Raw genomic sequence first — 12,417 nt, 5'->3', positions numbered from 1 at the left:
GACATTTTTTGTTTCAATGGGAAAATATTTGATAAGCATATAAGTTTAATGAATTGTGGGAGAATAAAGGTACATTAAAATGTCTTCTCTGAATAACTTTTATGTGGGACTGACAAATTTGTAATTAATGAACAGGTGTTCAGATAAAGTGATTAACAAGTAGTAGCTCAGTATATATGCAATTACTGTTTTCAGTGCAATATTGAAATAAGTTAAAAAATTTGTAAAAGCACAAAGGTTTTTTCAGTAATTATTGTGATAATTACTGACTTTCAATAGGTTATATTACACCAAGAAGGCCATATGGATGATGGTCTAACCTTACAAAGATGTCAGCATGAGGAATCCCAGGCTGCTCGAATCATTCGCAATACTACAAGCTTATTCAGCCAGTTTATAAGGTAGTTGTTACCATCTTATATATAATCATTTTTTGTTTGTTTGTTTTTTAAAGTATTCTGAAGTTATAAGAATTTCTCTAACAGAATCCTTATTTCCTGTTTTCAAATATTTGTATTTAGAAGCTATTAGCAATATATTTTTATTGACTTAAGTTTGTAATTTTGATGAGTAATGCCATTAAATAGATAAAACAGCTTATTTAAGATTAGTTACATGAAATCTAATACCTTGAAGCCAGAAGCAAACTGGATCATAATCCAGGTTGAAGAAAACATGCTAAATGATCTTAGTGTAACTCCATTAGTAAGTATTCTACAGTAGCTAGAACCTCACAATATTCATAAAAGGGTTCTTATTTTTCTGTTTTTCTTGGTAGACCAAATATTACAGCTAACTCTACTCAAATTTGTCAAACTAATTAAAAGGAATATTGATGCCTAATGGCATTTGGATCAAAAATACAATGGGAAACCATAGCAGCCCCAAGTCCATGCAATAAACAATAGAAGGAAGTACAAAATAGATCTCTACATGTCCAGAAGGAGAATATCAATTTATTGCCTTCAAAATCTGGGCTGAAACATTTTACCTGTACTTTTTTAATCACCCATTCTGTTGATCCTCCTACTTCTCTGTCACCCCTCTGATCATCTCTGGAAGATTTAACGATGAGAAGAGAGGCAGTTCTCTCTGGTGAACTCTATGCAGTATAACAGATTATATGCAGTAACAACAATTAGGGCAGAAAGCTAACTGTCAGCTGAGAAGGTAGAAGGAACAGCTTCTTAACTTCTTTCTCTCAGCCAAATTATTATGTGAGCATTCCTAAATCTCCTGTTTAAACCAACACGTTTATTTGCAGTGGAATGGATTTATGGATATTCAAAGTCTGTAACAGCATCTCAGCAGAGAGACAGTGGCTATATCTCATTTTAAGGAATAGTTCAAGTTATGATTCTAAGACTTCAGAATAGAATCAATAGAATTACCTTCTGAACAGTATTTGTCTTCTAAATCTTTGCTGTACTAGAAGGCAATGCAGTTAGTAATTATACCTCAGTAAGAATTACCCCAGATTGGGCTGTTCCACCAATTGTATAATAGAACTCAAAAACTAATGTGGAAACAGTGATGGCTATTTCCACAGATCAAAACACTAAAGACCTTGGATACATAGGCATTGTGAAACATGCAGTATATGAGTACCCTAAGCATGGAGTCAATACTACAAAGGATATTAAAAAGTCAGGGAATTTAAACAATTTAATATTAGACCAGACTTGCTCTGTCATAATCTTGATTTATTGAGAAGGTTATATAAAGAGCCGTACTTGTTAAGCAGTTGCCTAATATCCTTGCCACACTTGTGGCACACATAATACCTTTCTTTTAATGGAAAAGTACAGTCTTGGCCAATAGCAAAACACATGTGTTAGACATGAATATCATTTAAAGCAGTTTATCTAAATTTGTATGTTGCTGATGGAAGAGCCTTTGTGTCCTCAGGAGATGTTGAATCTTAATGAACCATTGACAAAATGAGCTTGAAAAGATACTGTATTTATCACATTTCATCCCTAGTTTGGTTTTCTGGATTCAAGCCTGTATTTAAACAATATTATTTATGAAATAGATTTTCTGAATCAAAATTCGACTTGCTTTCACCATATTAATGCACTTGCCTCAGCTTAAATTTTTTCAGTCCTCTTGAAGTATATGTTGTGCTTAAGAAAGTTTGTTCTACTGCTTTATATCATCTGACTTGTCAATCTGTACAAAACTGTTGAGAATGTTTTCTGTCACTTATCAGTTTAGCTTAATTTTGACAGAACTTAGTTACCAATAAGTTTGAGACTTTACATGGAAATACTTGTAAACTGATCGTTCTGATGAGGGCTTTAGCATTCGGATAATGAAGGGAAGTATCATGAAAACCATCTTACATATGTGGTTGTATTTGACTTTTTGAATAATACCTTTAGCTATGTTAGTTTGAAAATATGGGGCATTTTGAAGCATAATTTTGTTATGCTATTTCTTTTGTTACTTTTGTTCCCCTTCCCTCATTCTTTAGAGTAAATTGTTCATGACATTTATCTTACATTACTAAACTTACACGACAATAGCTCTTTAACAAGCAGCAAGACAAAGATCTTCAAGTCAGTGAAAGTTCCATGTTTCCTTCACTATAGCTCTTCCATATGATATGGTTTTGTCTGAAGATTTTTAGGGTAAAATACAATTCTGTATCAATGCATATTAATTTATAATTGCTGAGATCAACATCTAAGAATACACAATGAAATCGGTAAGAATGTGGTACTAAAGAAACTGTTTTTTCATACTGCTTGGCAGAAGTTTTAATTATGATGATCGAGTAGTCATCCTTGTATTACTGCCTAATAGATGAAAAAATAAAGAAAAATGAGTTTATAATTAAAAATTTGCTTCCACAGAACCCCCCATATGAGATTGCATTTAAAACATTACTTCTTCACTATCATAAGGGACTACAGTACTCCTTTGTATTTCTTGTGCTGAGGATATAAAAACAGCCGCCTCTGCCAGCACCCAGCTCTTCCTAGATTATACTGTTTATAATAATGAGCCAGACCCTGAAAAATTGGGTTGTCACCCAAGACTGAGCAAATGCTTGAACAGGAAAGAGCCATTATTTTACTGACAACTGAGGTTCCTTGAAATGCTTTATATTTTTAAATCCCACCCTTCTTTATTTTCTATATAGGGTTGATACAGAAGACCTGATTAACGGTTAGGATTATCTGTTCTTTTTGTGTTCTTTGTCTAGAAGACTGGGGGTGTACAGCCTCAATAACTGCTACTATTTTAGTCCATCTGCATGTTACACCTATATCATCAATAGGATTTAAAGTATCTAAACAAAATCAATTACTGTAAGAAAGGACTTTTGTACATCTTTCATCTCTCTCATCTTTTTGCTGACTTATATTTTTTCTTCTGCTCATTTTTTCAGTTTTTTTAATCATTCTCTCTCTTTACATCAGTGCAGAAAGGGAAATGTGATTCCACTTCAGGAAGTTCTGAGCGCTGGACACCCAAACAATAGATGTTTGAATGATTTGCTATTCAGATCAGCTGTTGCTTATATACATATGTCATATGTATAACATTGATTTAGATACCAACAGAAAATAGGCTGCTACGTAATACTGTAAATTACAGTGGGAAAATGCATAATGCTGCCAGTCTTTCTTGTTTTTTTCTGTAGTGGAAACAACAGAACACTATCACCCACTGCCCTGCCTATTGAGGAGATGGCTCAGACTCTGCAAGACCTGATTACTTACTTCCAGCTTCCCGAAGAAGACCTGGAACATGAAGATAAGCAAAGCAAGCTTCGGTCACTCAAAAACAGACAAAATCTATTCAAAGAAGAGGTACAGAGAGAGGAATAAGATGCATGCATATGATTTATAATGTAATGTTCCATAGCTGATATATATATGTAATAGACTGTAATGCCATATGATAACTTGCTGTTACATATTTTTCACTTCCACAGTTGTCGCAGGCCACAAGCTCTCTCTCACAAAATTCAGTCTTAATACTTCTGAGCATCTTCAAACAGATGTCATTTTTAAAAGAAACGATTGTGACAAGAAATTTCTTTTCCTCTCTATGAAGTTATACATTCTGGATACCCCAAATGAATAATAAAACTGATGTCTTTTCTGTCCACCAGGGTGTGAAACAGGAACTTTTAATCTCTAGAAACTGGAAGAATGATAGTTTTAGAGAAGGATATGTATTACATAATTGTAGAATTGCTCCTCTCTGAAAATGAAATAATTACACTTCTGTATAAATAGGAAATATATGAGACATGTTTGGATTGCTTGCAGGTTTTCAACACCATTTTAGTCTCCAATCAAACTGAAGTTAAAAATCCATTCTAGTATTAGAACTTGTTTGCTTTATAGGTATTTTATTGGATAGTAAAATTTCCACCTTTTTTAATCAACAAAAATTCCTTGGTATATAAACTCAAAGTGCAGGGTTTTTTTCCTATGTAAGGAAGATTTTATGTAAAAAAGAGTCTGTTCACAAAAATTATAAAAGCTTTTATTGTCAGCTTTGTTTATTCCTTACTTTTTATAATACTTAGCTGACTAAGGAACAGTATAGAATCATTCTCTAAAATGGATGATTCTGATACAGAAAAATACATATTCAAATCTTGTAAGTACAATTTTTTTTAATCTAAGATGATGCAAGTTTTAAATGTGTACAAGAAAAATATTTTAAAAGGACAGCAACAAATGCTTTTTCATGTACAGTTCACTTTCCTCTCTGTCATATGCGTTTAGGGAATGCTGGCACTAGTTTTGAATTGCATTGATCGCTTAAATGACTACAACAGCACAGCTCATTTTGCAGGATTTGCAGGAGAAGAACATGGTACAGCATGGAAAGAAATTTTGAATCTCCTTTACAAATTGTTAGGTAAGTTCTTCAGTAATCTACTAATGTGAAAAAACAGGATATGTATTCTTTATATTCTACTTGCTGCTTCACCACCAACTAATATTTTGTGTATTATTCGTTGTCATGTAAATTAGAGAATTTCTTCCTTATACTTATTGATATTTATTACGGAGAACAGAGTTTATTGAGCAATGATACAACAGAAAAATAAATCTCAGCTAGGAAAAAGATTGGTGCAGCATGCCAAATGCATTTTTATTATTTTTTTTATGTTCAGATGTACCCGTGGTATGCAAATAGGTGTGAATTATTATTTTTAAAATTAGAAAAACTGGAAAACAGTCTTCATATATGAAGCTGAAGAGAAGCCTAAAAGTAATAGTCAGAACTTGTAGGTCTACTGAATCCATGTTTGTCACTTGAGACTTAGATTTAAATGTTAATAAAAATAATTACATAAAATGGAAATTAAAAGATTTTTTTCAATTTCAGTGTCGCTTTCAGAGCAAACTGCTTCTGTGTTGTAGTAGGGCCAAAATTATACTGTGGGAGAAGTACATATATGTGTATTTCTTTAAATCACTGATTTGATACCTCAGTTGCGTAATTCCTCATATAGAAGAATCTTGTCTTCTGATGGAGTTTAAATACATTCTAATTTCATTACAAAGAAAGTTAGTCCTGAACCATAGTAAAATACGCAAGTCAAGAGTTAGGACAAGAGTAAAACAAACGAGGGGGAGTGCTTTGAAGCATGTTATTCATATAGCACAGACATGCAGATGCTTCTGGTGAAATCTTCTCATTGCTTTAGAAAGTAATGAGATACCATTTCCTGCATTTTACTACAGTTTTATGAGTTTAAAGAAAAGTAGGATAAAAAAAAACCTCTTTAGTGCTATGTAGGCCTTTTCAGATTTTGTCTTGATTTTCTTCTGCATGTACATCTTGAACACACTTGTTCTCATGTAATAAATATTAAGTTAATGCTTCATAATAAAAATCCTTGATGACTGCATACAAAAGGCTTTTTTTTTTTGTTTTTCTATGATCAGTAATAACTTCTGGAAGAAAAAAAATCAGTATTGCTTGAAATACTTGAATGCTGATGAACTTTCAAAGTGCAGTCAAATAACACTGTGTTCTGCGCTGCTGAAGACTAAAAGCTATCCATTCTATAATATGTTTTAATCAGAAAGTAGAGCTAAAGAGCAGTACATCCAACCTGCACTTGAGCTTAAACTTCTGCGTATAATCTTCCCACTCATTGGTAGGAAGACATAGAAAAAGAACTATTTCAGGCTCTTGATCATGACAGTGCTTGACACTTGCATCAAACAAGGGTGGTGGATAATTTCTATTTAAATTTAACAATAAAATAAAACCTAAATAAAACATATTTTTTGCTGAAATTCTTGTTTATCCAGTAGACCCCTGCCAACTTCAAAAACCACATGCTCTTTGGAAGTTATGTCAGTTGCTGATATTCAAATTAATGAAAATCTTAATTCTTTATTACCGTAACGTGTGTATTTATGATTTGTCTGTTTATTATTTTGTGAAGTTATTAGAAAAATTGTGTTAAAATGGATATGATTAACATTGGTGATTTAAAAAGGAAATCTCCTGTTATAAAATTATACTTTGTGGGTTTTTTCCAGCTGCTCTCATTCGTGGCAACAGAAACAATTGTACTCAGTTTTCCAGTAACCTCGATTGGCTAATAAGTAAATTGGACAGATTAGAATCTTCCTCAGGTGAGACTCACTTTTATCAATGTAAATTAACTATCAATACACAGCTGTCTTACATTATAAATGTCAGAGCAGTTTTCCTTGAAAAAAATATGCATTAGAAAACAAATACACTGCATTTTTTTGAATTGAGCAAAATATTACATTTAAACAGACATTTTTGTGGCATTTTTTGGTTCTATACATTTGGTACATGCAATGCCACATCCAATCAGTGTTGAATGTGACTTCGGTAAATTAACGGATTGGGTCAGATAGTATGAAGATTACTGTCCCATTGCTATCGAATAACACCAGAGTTGTTTGTGGGCACAAGTACAAATAACATATATATATATATATATAAAAGCTTTTTTGTACTGTGGAGTGTTCAACAAAATATCGAAATACTGTACAATGGTCCCTACTAAAACCTTTATCTCTCTCATTGAAAAGGAGCTAAACTTGCATTTTTCTCAAGTGGTTTTAAAATTGTGGTTATTTTCAAAAGAAAAGAGAAATTTCTTTCTCTGAAGAGAACAGCTTCATAGTGCATTTATGTCTAATGCGGTTCACATCATAGTCATATCAATACTTTTTAAAAATGTTTTAATTCTCTTTTTAGGTTGGAGAATAAATAGCACCTCTTAAGATATTGTGTTATTTACTGAGCTTTTAGATTGTGTTCAGTTGTGCAGATGATTTAGTGACATTATCTCTATGGCCTTCATACAGGTATTTTGGAAGTGTTGCACTGCATCTTGATTGAAAGCCCAGAAGCTTTAAATATAATAGCCGAGGAGCACATCAAATCCATTATTTCATTGTTGGATAAACACGGGCGCAATTACAAGGTATGTTTGGAAAAACTAAGGAAGTATTGATAATCTTACAATAACTTGTGGAAAAAAAAAGAGAAATGTCTACATGGAAATATGTGATTCTAAACCTTGAAGTACATCTGCAAAATTGCTTTGTTGAGATTAAAAAAATATGTAATATATAATTGCTTTTCAGTTTCAAATACAGCAAATATGTATGACAAGAAAATAGTTAAGAAATATTGATAACTGGTCAGAACTTTGGATTTGCTGAGAAAATGAAGCATTCTGGTGGCTGTAAGTACGTGGATAGAGTAGCTTGCTTTGTGATGCAGGGCTCTGCAGAAGCAGTGAACTACTACTGTATCTGCAGAAAGACAGAACTAAATCCTGCAAAGTCATTCCTAACTTGAGTAATAATAATAGTAGCAGAAAAGAACAAAATAAAATAAGAAGTCTTGGAAAAATAATCCAAATATCTGAAAACACAGGTGTTCAGAAAAAAACTGAATTATACCAGAAGAAGTAATGGTGGAAATTAATTTAGACATCAAGGTGCAATTTATTGTGACAGAAGAAGGTGAACACAGTTTCTGGCTGCGATAAGGATGACATCACAACACAGAGGAGAATATAGTTTTATGTGTGATTTTCTGATGTGAGTTTCCTTCCTCAATTAAAATTTTATTTGAAAGACTGATAACCTGGAGGAAGAACAAAGAAAGTTTTAGTGAGCTGAAATTACTAATTTACAGGAGAAGGTAATATGGAGAACCTAGAAACTATAGATACGGAAAAGGAGAGTATTTTTAAGCATGGTTAAGGAGTATGAACTGGTATAAGTAGGCATAAGAAAAAAGTTGAAATTGCAGTGGTAAGTTTAACTTACTATTTTTTAGCTGTTAGCAAGATTATTGTGCTGTGCCATTCGCCTGCAAAAAGAACCTTTCAGCTGGAGCATCTTAATGTAGACCCCATAGTGAGAACTTAAAGCAGAAAAGGAAAATGTTGTATACAGGAGAAGAATTAGACTGGGTAATGGATTTATGCATTTCCATTTGTAATGTCTTTGACTAAACATCAGTACGTAATGAAGTAATATGAAGTACTGAATTTATTTGTTACTCTGGAAACAGTATATCTTGTTCTCCTGCTAGATTAGAAATTCTGTTGTTATTTAGGAAATAAGAAACAGTAATAATATTAACCAAAATTATCTTGGAAATTATTGATTTGAAGAATTTTTTAAATGAAAAGCCTTATGTCAGAAATATGGTCAGTGAGTGCATTGAGATTATTTAAACAGTTTATATGTACATTCTAAGTTATTGATAATTGTTTATGTTATTAAGACACTTTATAGCTGAGTACAGGTCAGAGTTTCTGTGGTTATTTAAGTTACTACCTCTGTCCTTCTGCTAGAGGTTTCTGCCCAATAACAGAGATGGTAGAAAGGAAAATGCATGGGCTGGGACATAGCAAAGTTCACAATTTATTAGCTTAAACTGCTGTTGAGGGTGGTTTTGTGCTAATCCACTGGGCAGAGAACAGGAGTGGCTAACATAAATGTTCTGTTCTGCTGCTCCTTGTGTTGTACAACAGTTTCCAAAATGGTAATCAACAGTGTGAAGATGGTTCTTTGTCTTGGAGATGGTCTGTAAGAGTTTAGACCATTTGGACTCATTGCTCAATGATTGCTTATCAGAGCTCAAGTGTATCTTTAAGCTTCTCTACTTTTTGCAAAAGTGTGCAGCTTTGTCCCTCAGCGTTAAACAACACTATGTTGTTGAACACTGTGTTCTCTCTTCCAAAACCTTTTGCTCCAATAATCTGTGGAAAAGCTATGTCAATCTCTCTCACTTTTTAGACTGTGACCAAATAAAAGAAAGCTGAAATTTTAGAATAAGATCTTTCTGAAACTCTGTTTTGTTTTATAGTGAATTCTTTTAAATAAGAATTTAAGTTAAAGTTAAGTTTAAGTTAAATAAGAATTCATGTTTTTAATTTTAAAAATAAATGGATTACTTCTCGTGTTGAAAACATGCTTTCAGAACAGATTCATAAGCAGTCTGAGAATTGCAGTTGAGAATTGTCCACTAATTTTGCTCAGAAAGTTTTTTGGGCTGCAGTAAATTTCTCAAAGAATTTCATTTTACATTTCAAATTTTTAATGAGATTTAATTTAAAAAAAATGCAAACAGTTGACATACCGCTGTTCTAGCTTTGCTTTTTTCTAATAAAAATGAGAATAAGGAATTTCAAAGGAAGGTTTTTTGAGGCATTTTGCAAACCCTGTGTTCTGAATTTGTGTTCCACGAATGTTTTATATCCTCTATCAGTAGTACAGACTACACTTGGTCCGTATATGTGGAAATTATTTAGAAAACAATAATGATAATGTATGTTATATTCCTTCCTTTAGGTCTATTCTGAATGTAAATTAAGCTAGCAACTGAATAATAGTATATGTAGCTGCCTTTACCCAACTTTCTTCTGATTTTTTTGTTAAGGTTCTCGATGTGCTTTGCTCTCTCTGTGTCTGTAATGGAGTGGCAGTTCGTGCCAATCAAAATTTGATCTGTGACAATCTACTGCCTAGAAGAGACTTACTCTTGCAAACACGTTTGATTAATGATGTGACAAGGTATAGTGACATGTTTTGTTATTTTATAAAAAATGGATCTTACATGTCTTCAATAATTAATTGAAGAAAATATTGTAACCTAAGAGATGTTCCACAGCTTTCAATATTGAGACACACACTTTAGGAAGTGTTTATGTATTAACTTCTGAAAAAAACATTTTTAATAACAATATGGCACTTGTAATGGAAACTGTGCTCGAATAGAAATTGCTAATCAGTAGTAATATCTGTTCTGAAATGGAAAGATGAAAGTTGCTTTTTTCTCATTCAAAACAGAACATGGTTTTACCTAATAATTATTATGGCATATGTAAACATACTGTGAAGTCCTTGGGTGTTTTAAAAGGGATTTGATTTCCTGGCAACCTCATTCCTGTTTTTTAATTTTAGGAAATTATCTTGTTATTTCTCTTTTGACTATAAGTTTTTCAAAGCGTGGAACCTACACCTTAGAAGATGATTCTACAGCAGCTTTATAAAGTCATAAAATGGGTCATTATTTTAAATATTATAAGCAAAATGTGGACATCTACACTCAGCATATTTGCAAAGAGAATTTGACTATTATACAACAATATAATTCATACATTGCATTTTATGTTTACACTAACTGGCTTACATTTTCTTCCTTAGCATAAGGCCAAACATATTTTTGGGTGTTGCTGAGGGCTCTGCACAATACAAGAAGTGGTACTTTGAGTTAATAATTGATCAGGTTGATCCATTCTTGACGGCAGAACCCACCCATTTACGAGTTGGATGGGCCTCTACTTCAGGTTATGCCCCCTATCCTGGAGGTGGAGAAGGATGGGGAGGCAATGGTGTTGGTGATGACCTGTACTCTTATGGTTTTGATGGCCTTCATCTGTGGTCTGGTAAGTACTTTGTTCACTTCCACTTATTCTTACATTTAGGAGTTACCTTTACCTTCAGTACCTGTGTGTATATAGCATGCTATTTTATAGTGAGCTACATTCAGAACTCCAGGATACCATGAAGTTACTTAGAATTTCAGATCTGACTTCTTGTCTGAGATTTCAGTGAATTATATATTGAATTATACCAATTAGGCTTTTTAGTAGATAGCTTCTCTTTTCATGATTTTGATCAAAAAAATGGCATTTTCCAGATCTAGATCAATACTGACTTAAGTCTATCTGTTCAGAATCAATGGATGTATTGTTCTCAGACAAATTCATTGCATATGGATCTACATTTGCATTATTCTTCCATTTTGTATCTACAGTTGAAGTAAAATGACATTATTATCCTCATACCTATTGATAGATTTAATGAACTTAATTTAAATTTTGGTAAACAGGTTCATAAAAGAAAATTTTGGCAATTAGAAATAAGAATTGCTACACTATTACCAACTTCGGTTGTTTTTAGAACATAAATTTCTGTGGTGTAATATCAAACTGAAAACCTGTAGATGCTATGCTGTCTGAAAAAATATTTTTCATATTATTATCTAAAATAGGCTTAGCAGAAAAAATAGAGGTTTTCCAGGAATGTTTCCTAATGTGTGCAGTAATCTAGGAGACTCTCAATTATTATTGCAGTAAAGTGGTTATACTTGCAGTTTATAAAGAAGGGAGTTAATGGATGCCAGCAAATGCATATATATTGCCAGTGACAGTAAACTTGTGGTCTTATTAGCCATTCTTTGTTCAAGCAAATTGAAGATGTTACTGGGCTGAGTTAACGGAAAAGTGGAAGTAACCGCCTGTGCAGTCAGGTAGATTTGAGTAAGAGCTCTAGAAGAGTAAAAGGAGTTTACTGGAGGGCTCATCTGAAGTGTTGCAGTTCAAATAATTTTTGTAATAATGAGTGTGTTATAAAGAATAACCACTGAGGAAAAAGGAGAAAACAGAAGAATCTCAGGGCACCGAGGAGGGCGCACAGCAAGCTCACTACCCTGGACTTCAGGAGAGCAGACTTTGCCTCTTCAGGGACCTGCTTGGTAGAGTGCCGTGGGACAAAGCCCTGGAGGGAAGAGGGGACCAAGAAAGCTGGGTAATATTCAAGGATCACCTCCCTCAAGCTCAGGAGTGATGCATCCCAACAAAGAGGAAGTCCAGCAAAAATGCCAGGAGGCCTGCATGGATGAACAAGGAGCTCCTGGACAAACTCAAACACAAAAAGGAAGCCTGCAGAGGGTGGAAGCAAGACAGGTAGCCTGGGAGAAATACGGAGAAGTTCTCCGAGCAGCCAGGGATCAGGTTAGGAAAGCTAAAGCCCTGACAGACTTAAATCTGGCCAGGGGCATCAAGGGCAACAAGAAAAGATTCTATAGGTACATCGGGGATAAAAGGAAGATGAGGGAAAATGTGGGCACTCTCCAGAA

General features: G+C 33.5%; 1 protein-coding gene across 1 annotated transcript in view; it reads left to right on the top strand.

The window, feature by feature from the left end:
• RYR3 (ryanodine receptor 3) overlaps positions 1-12,417 on the top strand; it is a 269,121-nt gene that overhangs the window by 97,159 nt on the left and 159,545 nt on the right. The window contains 7 exon segments of the mRNA XM_009320984.1: positions 280-401; positions 3,653-3,821; positions 4,752-4,887; positions 6,531-6,626; positions 7,338-7,456; positions 9,934-10,067; positions 10,701-10,942. Of these exon segments, the coding sequence (XP_009319259.1) occupies positions 280-401; positions 3,653-3,821; positions 4,752-4,887; positions 6,531-6,626; positions 7,338-7,456; positions 9,934-10,067; positions 10,701-10,942 (1,018 nt within the window).

Source organism: Pygoscelis adeliae, unplaced genomic scaffold (genome assembly GCF_000699105.1).
Source record: "Pygoscelis adeliae isolate BGI_AS28 unplaced genomic scaffold, ASM69910v1 Scaffold3, whole genome shotgun sequence".
In the NCBI taxonomy this organism is placed as follows: Eukaryota; Metazoa; Chordata; class Aves; order Sphenisciformes; family Spheniscidae; genus Pygoscelis; species Pygoscelis adeliae.
Note: the sequence above shows the minus strand (reverse complement) of the source record. Positions and strands in the feature narration are given on the sequence as shown.